This window comes from Grampus griseus, assembly GCF_964374135.1.
Source record: "Grampus griseus genome assembly, chromosome: 4".
NCBI classification, from domain to species: Eukaryota; Metazoa; Chordata; class Mammalia; order Artiodactyla; family Delphinidae; genus Grampus; species Grampus griseus.
The window spans coordinates 95,285,039-95,297,830 of record NC_138997.1 but is presented as its reverse complement, the minus strand read 5'-3'; the positions used below and the strand labels follow the sequence as shown (position 1 = coordinate 95,297,830).

Sequence of the window (12,792 nt, the reverse complement as noted above, 5' to 3'; positions counted from 1 at the left end):
TATCCAAGATAAAAGGATAAAGAAATGAAAATGCCGCATTAATAACAATGAAATTGTTAAATGTCATCTGCTGTAAGAGACAGAATATTTCATCTTCTCTTCTGTATTCATGTTCAGAACCCTGGGCAAAATTAGTTCAAAAATCGTCCGTAAATTCCATGAATTTCTGATGTTAGTTCATGAAACACACAAGATAATACAGAGACTAAACTTGAGGATATTTAATTTTAATGTAATAGAAGCATAAAATAACACTGCAGCTAGAATATTTACGTGCCTTGGAGTTAAGTACCCCTGGGTTAAGATTTCAACTGTCCCGTACATGTTAAATGCCCATAGCAGATTATTTAGCGTCTCCAAGACTCAGTTTGCCCATCTGTAAAATGAGACCAAGAACCCTATAAGAAGTGCCCAGAATGTCTCATTTCATAGTAAATTAAGGACAAAAAAAAAAAAAAAAAAAACCAGAAGGCAAATATCTTCATTAAGTAATTCATGCAGTTTGAGAAGTCAAGAGATCCAGGCCCCTCCCCATATTTATGTTTTCAACCACGAATCAGCAGGGGGTACCCTCAGCAATTCTAAAAACCAGAGAAGCTAAAAACAGACACATGTATCAGCAGGGCAGTACGCTGGGCAGTTGTTTGGGGACAGCCATGATGGAGATGGGAAGTGCAGAACTGACATGTAGTCCAAATCTGACTAAATAATGACAAGAGCAGTTGATATCATTATTTAAGTTCAAGCAGTCTTCATAGTTTTCTCCTAATTACAATCTATTATATTGAGATCATAGCTATCTCAAGGTATGTTATGTTGCCCTGATTACTTTTAACGAAGGAATTGCTCTGTTGTGAGAGTCAAGTTTTAAGAGTGTTATTTATGTCACTGTTAACTGGCTTCAGCATCCTGGGGGGCCTGGGGACCCCACTGAACGTGTCTCAGCTTGTTTAGTTAAGTAGTCAATATTCGGTGAGAGGTCTAATTGTGATGACCATGAGGACTGTGGCAAAGGTGAAAGCTCTGACGTCACTGTGGTACAGAAGTAAAGAGGATGATGATGGGGAAATGGGTGGGAAGGGAAGAGGAGAAAAAGACTGAAAATAATGTCACATGGAATAAATGTTGCATTTATTCTCAATTTCTTTACAGAAAGGATTTGAAGCAGCCTAACACAATTAAAAAGGTTATTTATCTTTTAATTTAAAAAGAATTAAGAGTGAGAAATACAGACTTGAAGAGACACAGATAAGTCAAAAATACACGTCAATGCAAATACCATATCATAACACTTATATGTGGAAACTAAAATATGACACAAATGAACTGTGTACGAAGCAGAAACAGACTCATAGACATAGAGAACAGATTTATGGTTGCCAAGGGAGAGGGGAGGAGGGGGAGGGATGGACTGGGACTTTGGGGTTAGCAGATGCAAACTACTACATATAGAAAGGATGGACAACAGGTCCTACTGTAGAGCACAGGGAACTATATTCAATATTCTGTGACAAACCATAATGGAAAAGAATATAAAAAGGAATGTCTATATATGTGTGTGTGTGTGTGTGTGTGTGTATAACTGAATCACAAATTAATGCAACATTGTAAATCAACTATACTTCAATAAAAAAATAAAAAATTACATGTCAATGGCAGAGCTGCTGGGACTGGGGAAAAATTGATGCTTACTAGGTTTCTAGTCAAGGCAATAAAGACAAATTTACAGTTCACAGAAAGAAGAACATTTCCTCCAGGTAGACAAACTTGCTTTTATAAAAAAAATTCTTAGAACACGTGAAGAACACTATTCAAGGGCGGCAGAGCATAATGGGCAACACCCTCAGCCATACGTTCACAACAAATGGAAAAGCTGAACTTCCAAGATTCCTCCAGTTCTCCCCATGGAAGCAGATTCTGTTTTTTTCTGATTACAGAAACATTATGTGCATCTCGTCTTCTGGAAGTATGAAGGTCTAAGTACTCTGGACAATTCTTATAAAAGTGAAAAATGCTAAAGGAAAAAAGTTACCTTTTAAACACAGCACTGGTCAGTGAGAAAATAAAGGCTCCACCAGAGACTAACAGCAAAACAACAGGAATCCAAGGAGCTCTGAGGGTGAACTCAGCTGATCACCGACTATGTTTTGACTTCCACGCAGGGCCTAGGCCCCGCCAACACAGGCCTAACAGGAGAAGACCACTGCGTAAAGCTGATAACACAAAGGAGACACCCCCAGGGTCAGTACAAACCAGCATTAAATTAGCCTCAAGGAAGGAAGGGAATGGCAAGGAGACTTGAAACTTCCCTGTCTTGACCCTGGCATGAGGTGGGAGGTGAAAAAATCTCTTCCCTGACAATCTGTCAACACAAATCAACCTTCACACGGGACTGAAAGCAGAGTTCACCTTTTTTCTGTGGTCTGTAAAACCTCAAGCGAACAACTAATTTCAAAGTGACCCCCTTACCCCACTATTGCCCCTCGGCTCTTAGCAGCAGCACATAAATATCACGCTTAATAATGATACATTAGAGCATTCTCATTAAGACTGCTCATCACCAACATGAATCAGCACTGTTCTGGAGGTCCTCACCAACGTATATACAACCAGAAAAAAAGGAGGATGTATTTTATATAGGAACAGGGAAACCAGCTGTTCTTTCCTGGTGACATAATTGTCTACAAAATCCCACATAACCAACTACAAAATTATATGAATGAATGCCCAGACACGAGGTCCACATGTTTTTAAAAAAAACCATAATCAAGGAAAACTGAACATGGACTAGGTATTTTATGATATTGAGGACTTAGAATTCATTTGGGTGATATAATGACAGTATCATGGTTCTATTTTAAAATTCCTTATAATTAAAAAAAATTATGGATGAAATGTGACATCTAAAATTTGCTATTAAATGTTCCAGCAATGAAAAAGACAGAAAGATATAGAGAGTGAGACAGAGAGAGAGAAGGTGGGAGGGATAGAAGACAAAGGAGATGAGTGGATAGGAGAGATGAAACAAGATTGGTAAATACTGAAAATTGTTGAAGCTTTGTGAAAGGTATTTTAAAAAAGCATTAATAATAACATTCCTTCTCCTATGTTTTTGGCATTTTCCAACTAAAAAAAAGTTTCTGGAAAGTTTTTAAAAAGTTAAACGCAAAGAGAACTTTTTTAAAAAAGCAAGATAAGGATGGAAAATGAAGATTCTACACTGGTTCTCAGAGCCTGTGCCAAAGACTTGTTGCCCAGTATCACCTGGAATTTGTAGAAATGCCAATTCTCAGACTCCCTCACAGACCTACTCCCTCACAGACCTCAGGGCATGGGGGCTACCAGTCTGTGTTTAACAAACCTTCCGGGTGATCATGACACACACACACATTTGAGAAACCATGTGGTGGAAGGATCAAAAGGCCGGAAGCTGGCTCTTTGAAAATCTTTACAGAAGAGTTTGACAAGTAAGATGAAGGAATAAAACATTAAAAATACCGAAAATGAAAAGGAAACATAACCATCAATACTGAAGTGATTATGTCTTAAAATGAATAAATGAAAGAACTTTACATTTTTAAAAATCTGTACATAAAAATGCAGTCAATTAGCATTAAGGTGCATGCCTCACTCACATATTTAAAATGAGAGCACAGGAAGGAGACTATACCATGTAACCAACTCTAATCTTCATAGACTTTCTCATCTTCTGAAATGGATATACATTTGTTTTCACGAGAGAAATCACTATCGTAAATATGGAACAGACACTGCCTGACAGACAACCTTCAGCTCTTTTTAAAAGACCCCAGGAAACAAATCACTTAGATCTGGCAGTTTGGTAGCTTCCAGCACCCACCTAAGACCATAGAGTACCACCCTGTGTTGGCTGGATTCAATCACAGGTTATTTTAGTTATAACAAAATCCACAGCAGAATAACTTTTTGGACATAATAGAAAAATCAATTTAATTGTCCAATTACGCTATATGCATTTAAGGATACCTCAGCATAATTTTATGCAGTGGTAATTAACTTAAAATGAAGCCCTTAAAATGAAGCCTCATGATTGCCTCTTCATATAGTAATAGACAGTTAAAGCAACGGCCTGTAGTCTAAGTTTCCAAAGAATCAGATGTCTGTCACTGCATCATAGGTAACATTACATTTATACCTCAATTGTTCAATCCTGAATAATTTTCCTGTGTCTTCTATTTCTACTTAATAAGTTGCCATCATTTGTTTCCAAAGATGATTAAAATTTTACCTCCTATGTTAGCCAGTGAAAGTGACAGCAATCTCCTTCAAACTAAGTTTGTAGGTAAGTAACTAAAGCAGTCTCGTGATTTTTTTTTTAAGGACCTCTTTCGTAGTCTCTGAGATCATAATAATGTTAAATTTCCCAACCCTATAAAAAGTATATCCTAGCTTTGCAATGATTCTGCAAAATAGTTTCATCTATATTTCTCACTTGCACACACAAACTTTGCACGTTACACAGGGCAAGTATCATCCCCCATTTTAAAAACAAAGGGCCCATGGTTAATAACTCACGAACCAGGTCCACTTCCAGTCCTCAACAAGATGCTTCCCCCTAAGAACATACTAAAGCAGCAGACCATTTTTTCCACACACCAGCAAACATGGTGGAATGTACCGCATTGCTCTTCCCAAGTTGGGAGGTGTGCAGAAGTCCCTCACACCAAAACAGGGCAGCATGGGCATAAACATCTATTACATGATGGCAAAATCTTTCTCCAGGTCCACATTCCAAATGTCATTCCAATTACTCTAGTGACCACCTTCCATGAATGACTTCTAATCATGTGGGCAGCTAACCTGTGATTATAATCAACAAGGGAGAGCAGTGTTACCACAGAAGCAGAATTCACACGGCTCCTCCCAGGGCTAGAAAAATTTACCATGCGAAGCAGGCTGTGGCCCAAAGACACAATCAAGCAAGAGAACAGTTCATTAGGAAACTGTGGTCTGAAGTTCAGATAACAACACAGAAATGCTAACTCATCGTCAAGTGGTCCGTTGACCTGAATCCTATCTACATACATGTCACTATTTTCTTTCCTTTAACAGCTACATCACATCAAGTAAAGTAACTAATGTACTAGGGCTGCAGTTTCAAAACTTACCACCAAAATGCAAGATATTAATAGATACTATACAAAAAAAATTCCTTGGTTAAATGATTTAAGGAAAAAGGCATATTACTTACCTTTTTGCACATTAATGAATCTGAGATGTCCCACATAAAGAAATAAATTAGACTTTGTTTAGTCCAGTCTTTTCCCCACAGTACTTTTGGAATACAATGGGCAACACGGTACTTTCGAAAGTAAATGTTATACAGCAGAAACTTCTGGATTAGACAGCCAAGGTTCTTGGGTTCTGTTTTCAGCCCTGCCCTAACCTAGCTGAAAAACCTTAGGTAAATCATTTAATTTTTCTCTGGGCTTCAGTGTATGACCTAATCTAAGTTTCTTCTACCTCTAAAATTCTTTTTTATGTAAGTGATTTTATCACAAGAGAAACAGTTTATATAAAGCTCTCACCTAGCTGGAAACTTAAAGTTTAAGAATATGTTAATCTGCATCTAAAAACTTATTCAAAACATTATTTGCTGCTCATTCATTCTGAAAACCGTGGTTTGTTGAAGTTTTCCCTTAAAGGATATCATGTGGACAAGCATATCACAGTTTTAACATGGCCCCTTTTCAAAGCTATTAAATTTTCATAACTTGTATATTTTAATCACATGGAATTTTTTTTTTAAGTTCCTAAAGTAGTCTTTCACTTCTCTAGGACATTCCAAAAGCAGTTAAGCAATTTAACACAAGATCTGGGGGCCTAAAACTCTCACTAAGAAGGATGGACACCTGACAGTGTGGAGAAGAGAAATCCCAGGCAGCCTGAGAGAAGCAGCCAGGCTGACCTACAACGTGGATGCAGGACGTTGCTTTCTCACAGGCTGGCTGTGCCCCATCACGGTAATTTCCAAGAACTGACAGTTCACCTCTACTCTTCCCAACAAGTCACTATAATGGAGCATAGGTTTTTCAATGACAATTTTAGAAGTTAAAAGGTATATTTAGTTCAAACACAGCAAACATAAACAGCCTTTCAAAATACAGATTCAACCCTATCACATGACCATTTGCTGATATGCTATATGCTACAAATCTGAACCAGAAAATACCTCTTTTGATTTTTCCTCTTTAGTAAATCTTCCAAATTTCTCTATCATTTCAGCCACAAATATAACATCCATCTTGTCAGAAAAGTTGGCTGCTTCCACAGTGTAAGCCAATAATTGTCGGGCTGTGGCCACAGCGTTGGTAAGGTTGAGGGGCATCTATATTAAAAAGGCAAAAAGAAGCACTTAGCAAAATGATGGACAAAATTTAGACATCCTACCTTTGCATTTCAAAACATGGCAATGAATTCAAATTTTTTATCATCTACTCACTATGACCTTCTTAAAGTGCTTTTCCAAAACTGAGAAGACTGAAATATTATTGGAAACTTACCTGAAGGAATTATTTTTAACTTGGAATGGAATATAACAGTACATAAATGGGCTGCACCATCTCTACCTAGCCAAATTCTATATATACTCAATTCCAATTGCCTAGTAACACCTTTCCCGAGTATTCCAGCCAGGAAGGATCAATATCTGGCCTGGAACTCCTGCCACATGGGAGCATGAATCACTTATTTGCCTCTTATCTGTACTGTCATGCACTGCCAGTCATGCTTCCCATTTGTTTATTTATTGACTTAAACACGACTCAGCACCAACCATTACAAAAAGGGTATATCAGGTGCAGAGGAACGTAAGAAAATGTGTAAGACACAGAAAGCACCTGCCAGCAGCTTATAATCTGCTACAGTTTAAAAAAAGACACACAGAAGCAGAGATAAGGAAAAGCATACGAATAGTACAAGTGCAACAAGGGATCCCTTGTGACAAAGGATTTATAAAAGGAACTAAAGGGTAGCTTCCCAGGTGCATTTGAAGGATGGTTGGGATTTTGCCTGGAGATACAGATGATGAAGGTATTCAGGCAAAGGCACAGAGTCAGGTCGTAACTGGAAAGGAAGAGTGATGCCAGAGATGCCCTTCTCTGGTTGAGAAGGACAGGTCTGATCCCAAAGACACAGTCCACTGAAGTATAAACACCAAATCCTATGCTTTACTAGTATTAAAAAAAAAAATCTTGTGTATTTGGTGTGAGTACCACGTTTTATTAGCACCCTCGGCCGATCTGAAGACTTTCCAGTTACCTGATTAAACATATAAAGAACTCTAGTGACATCATTTGCATACTGGCAGCGAGAATAATCATCATCCGCCCAAAAGCCACCTCGATCACATCTGCGCCAGGCCTTTCTCTCATCCTGGGCGTTTCCGGGATAGATCCCACCGCTGTGGGTATTCCGAGTACACTGCAGATGTGCGGTAATGCCCGCCAGCGTTCTGGGCCACCTAGAGAGACGAAGACAAAATGGCCTAAGAGAACCTACGCTGACACTAGTAACAGCAGAGGAAAATCAAGGTTTAGAACATGTCACACAGAATCAGACAAAAATCAAGAAGAAACAAAACTCCTTTAATAGTAAGGACCCCAAAAAAATTTTTTTAAGTTAAAATGGACTAAACCGTTTTAAGCTACCAGCCAAGTGTATTTTACTACCCTAACAGAATATTTTCCTAAACTATTCTAAATATAAACAGGGAAATTGTATCTTACCCAGTAGAAAAGAAAAATGGTACACCAAATGGTCCTGCGTTTCTTTTTAATTACTGTTACTGTATTGCTGGCTTATATAACTATTAGTTACATAAGGTCAGAATCGTATCCAAAATAAATAGAATTTGCCCTGTCACAGAAGGAGAGTTAGGATATGTGTAGAAAAGAGCTACCATAGCAGGCCCAAGACTGCTCTCCTTAGAAAGGCCTGCTTGCAATGCTGGTCCTTCGGTGGCACCTAGGAACTTGGGGCTTGGAGTGTTCCCATGAACAGTTAACGGGTAAAGGTGATTCACTGTACCTAGACTGTCTGGACAAGCAATATGGTGTATGCTAAGCACCTGCTTTCTTCCTGGGGGTCTGAAATTTTGGTATCAGGTAGGCAGAGGATGCCTACATGACCAGCCCCCAACAAGAACTTCGGGTGCTGTGTCTCCAGTGGGCTTCCCTAAGCAGAAACACTATACAGAGGCTGCTGTCTTTTCAAGGCTGGAAGAGTAGTGAGCTCCGTGTGACCTTCCTGGGAGGCAGAGATAATCAAGAACCTTACACGTGGATCTCTCCAGAACCCACCTGTGTCTTTTTCCCTTATTATCCAGCTATGTATATTACTGTATCACTATATCTTAGATGTCACTACAGCTATACGCTGAATCTCGTAAGTCCTTTTAGCAAACTTCTGCACTTGGCTGGGATGGCGGGGGGTGGGTCTTGGAGATGTCCAATACCATATACAACTGAATTTATCTGGGTGAAGCCCAGATAAATTGTACAGTCACTGTGCAAGTGAAGTGACTACACTGACCTGCTGGTATGAATCAGCACTAACTGGATTGAGAGAAATCTTTGTTATTTGAGCTCTATTTCTCCAAAACTGGGAATGAAAATAACATATTTGATAATATGTTATATGTCATATATATATATTATATATATGAGTCAGTTATAGCTGACTCATAGCATATGAACTGCTAAATTATAATATCAGCCACACCAAAATAGAATGCATTATGAAAAACTATATAAAAGATGAAGCAAGACTAAACTAAATCTTATTAATGCAGTGGAAGTTGTAACTGTATAATATCTTACAGAATGTCAAAAGATAAATAATTCATTAATCAGTTAAATGATTAGACTCTACTTCTATTTTTAAAAATGGAAAACCCTCCAAAACTATGAGTAAAAACAGAAAATCCACCACAAGCAGAAAACATACTATGACTATTTAATGAAGATGTTGAATTTAACAAAATTAACAAATGTTATATATTGCACTTTAACGTATACTTTAAATATTTAAATATTATAGATTAACAGTTAATCCACATAAAAAACTTATCCATTGGCAATAATAAATTATGATTTCCACACATTCATGTCAAGGAGAATTTTAGAAGGGGGAGGGGGAGGAGGACGAAAGACAATTTTTAAAAAATCAATGGAGAAGTAGCTGAGGTAAAGATGTTATTGCTTCTTTACCTTTGACTTGAAAGATTAACACCAAAGGGTTTTTTTTCTTATCCTTAAAAATCAGACTTACAGCCACAAGGCAGCAATACCACCAATCATAAGACAGCTATGAACTGGGTATTCAACAATCTTTATGCTGCTTTACAGAGCTACATATTTCCCTTCATTTATATTAACTATATAACTCATTGCTAAAATTCTAAACATAAAGAACTTTAGGTAAATAACATATTTAAAAATAATGTTTTAAAGCAACTTTGAAAGTAAGGAGAGTCTAAGGTAAAAGTTTTTAGCTCTCACAAATTCTAAACTTTCTACTAAAAAAACAGCAAACAAATCACAGTATTTAACCCATTCTGATCACCTTAACGGAGTCCAACACTAGTGGCTCCCCAGCTTTCAGACCACCCAACAGCCTTCCTTTCTCAAAGTCCCTCTTGCTTAATTGCCAGAAGAACCAAAGGGGAGGAAAAATGGTTATGTGTTTCTGCTAATTATGATGTCCACTTAACTGCCTACGGTTAAAAGTCAATTAGCACCACAAAACCTTCCAAAGGTCATCCAAAAAGAGCCCTTAAAAAAAAAACAGGGGAAAAAAAAAAAAAAAACCAGGAAATGCTATTAGCACACTATTTTAGTAGAATTTCCAAACTGTTTCCTAAAGTAGTGGTTCTTAACTTTTACAATAAAACCACCTGATAAAAATGAACACTTCTCGGGCTTCCCTGGTGGTACAGTGGTTGAGAGTCCGCCTGCCGATGCAGGGGACACGGGCTCGTGCCCTGGTCCGGGAAGATCCCACATGCCTCGGAGCGGCTGGACCCATAAGCCAGGGCTGCTGAGCCTGCGTGTCCAGAGCCTGTGCTCTGCAACGGGAGAGGCCACAAGAGTGAGAGGCCCGCGTACCACAAAAAAAAAAAAAAAAAAAAAGAACACTTCTGGCTCAACTTTCAGAGACTTATAAATCAATAGATCTCAGATAAAGTTCAGGCACCTGTTTTTACTTTTAATCTCCATAAATGATTCTGAAATCACTTATGGGTAGTCCTTAGATATGTAAGGATATATATGTGAATACACGTATATTGCTCAAATTTTCTTTCTGAGGACAGGAGACTGGTCACATATGTCAATGCCTTTGAGAATAAAAAGACGAGGGGCCAGTCAGCCCTTTCCAGCACTCTCCATGTCACTGACCTGAAATCTCCTTTATTGTTTACCACCCTCTCGGGAGGACAGTACTGTGCAGAGCTTTCTAAGACCACAATATCGACGGTTCTCGTATTGTTCCCACGTTTGGACTGGACATGGCAGCCCCAATTTCCAGTCGATCCAGCCTGAATATTAGAAATGGTTAGGGCACTGCATGAAGAAAGAGTTGAAAGAGAGAGAAAATATGGTTAGGCAAGAAGGAAGACAACATGTGCTTCGATCATTCTTTGAGCAAACATGAATGTATGCTGTAGGACAAGCGCTTGCTTGCTAGATTAATAATAATAACAATAATAATAATAATAAAAACCCTCCATTTAAGTACTTCAGCAGCAAGTCAAGACAGGCAGGTAAAGGGAGACCTAAAATACTACGGTAAAAGCTATAGCAGAAGAATGAATGGAGTGGCACTGAGACTTCTCCCTCCAAGAAAAGGGAGGGCAGGCCACCACAGGGAGCAGAAACCAAGTGCCAAGGCAGAAACATCATGGCACTTCCTTCAGCAAAACTAAAGGAAAGTCAATTTCTGTTTTGTATATAAGTTCATTTGTAACCTTTTTTTTTTTTAGGTTACACATACAAGCAATAAAAACAGAAACAGACCCAGACATAGAAAACAAACTTATGGTTGCCAAAGGGGAAAGGGGGGAAGAGGGATAAATTAGGTGTCTGGGATCAGTATACACACACTCCTATATATAAAATAGTAACCAGCAGGGAACTTCACTCGGTATTCTGGAATAACCTATAAGGGAGAAGAACCTGAAATAGATACGTGCATACACGTATAACTGAATCACTTTGCTGTACAACTGAAACTAACACATTATAAATAAACTATACTTCAATAAATAAAGAAAAAAATCAAAAACAAAATGATAATTAAAAAAAAAACTAATAGTTTCCAAGTTATATCTACCTTTTCAGATCCATACTCAAGCATGAAGAAGACTACTATTATGAAGTGTGTAATTAATATTTAAGATGAAATATTTTGTGGAAAAGGAGTTAAAACCTGTTAAGTCTCTAAAAAGATTTAATAAATTACCAATTAATGCTTTAACAAAAGTAGCTTTCCATTTAAAAGTACACTTCAACTTATAGTAACAGCTATATTTCTAAATAGCTGTCAGAAAATTCAACTTTCAAGATGAAATCATAATTCTCTAATATAAAACCTATTAATTAAAGAGCAAATGTCAGAACCTTCAATTAAACTTTATTCCCCCCACATGATCTACTATACTTTGCTTTCATGTAGATACAAATAAATCATTAGACATAAAGCATGTATAATTTTAATTAACAAAATAATGCCTTGAAATTAAAACACATTTTTCTAGCTTCCTAAAATCATTAATGGCTATACAACAACAAATGTTCTAATAAAGACTTTGAGGCACTGTGATTCTGAACCAAAGAAAATATTTATCATCTTTACTAAGTTAGTAAACAAACTAAAACATTGAAATAAATATATTCAAGGTAAAATGACACAGAAGAGTTGGACATTAAATGTAAATAACCAGAAAGCCTGTCAAACATTATACTTTGCATAACTCTATCGAACTAGTTGGTGTATAAAAATTTTTGGCAATAAAAAACATTCCCTAATCCAGAGACCCCCAAATTTTCTTGGTTCATGGTTCCTTCACTGACTAGATAACTTCCACAATGCCCCTAGCCTCAAAGAAACACCTAGGGTGAAAGCAATCTACAGATTCAATGCAATCCCTATCAAACTACCACTGGCATTTTTCACAGAACTAGAACAAAAAATTTTACAGTTTGTATGGAAACAAAAAAGACCCCAAATAGCCAAAGTAATCGTGAGAAAGAAAAATGAAGCTGGAGGAATGAGGCTCCCTGACTTCAGACTATACTACAAAGCTACAGTAATCAAGACAGTATGGTACTGCACAAAAACAGAAATGTACATCAATGGAACAGGATAGGAAGCCCAGAGATAAACCCATGCACATATGGTCACCTTATCTTTGATAAAGGAGGCAGGAATGTACAGTGGAGAAAGGACAGCCTCTTCAATAAGTGGTGCTGGGAAAACTGGACAGGTACAAGTAAAAGAATGAAATTAGAACACTCCCGAACACCATACACAAAAATAAGCTCAAAATGGATTAAAGACCTAAATGTAAGGCCAGACACTATCAAACTCTTCGAGGAAAACATAGGCAGAACACCGTATGACATAAATCACAGCAAGATCGTTTTTGACCCACCTCCTAGAGAAATGGAAATAAAAACAAAAATAAACAAATGGGACCTAATGAAACTTCAAAGCTTTTGCACAGCAAAGGAAACCATAAACAAAATGAAAAGA

At 37.6% G+C, this 12,792-nt stretch overlaps 1 protein-coding gene across 1 annotated transcript in view; it reads right to left on the bottom strand.

Annotated features, from left to right (window-relative positions):
• ADGRA3 (adhesion G protein-coupled receptor A3) overlaps nt 1–12,792 on the bottom strand; it is a 61,504-nt gene that overhangs the window by 40,145 nt on the left and 8,567 nt on the right. Inside the window, exons 4-6 of the mRNA XM_082653686.1 lie at nt 10,437–10,601; nt 7,300–7,501; nt 6,212–6,367 (exon numbers count right to left, since the gene is read on the bottom strand). Coding sequence (XP_082509812.1) covers nt 6,212–6,367; nt 7,300–7,501; nt 10,437–10,601 — 523 coding nt within the window. The remainder of the gene's footprint in view (nt 1–6,211; nt 6,368–7,299; nt 7,502–10,436; nt 10,602–12,792) is intronic.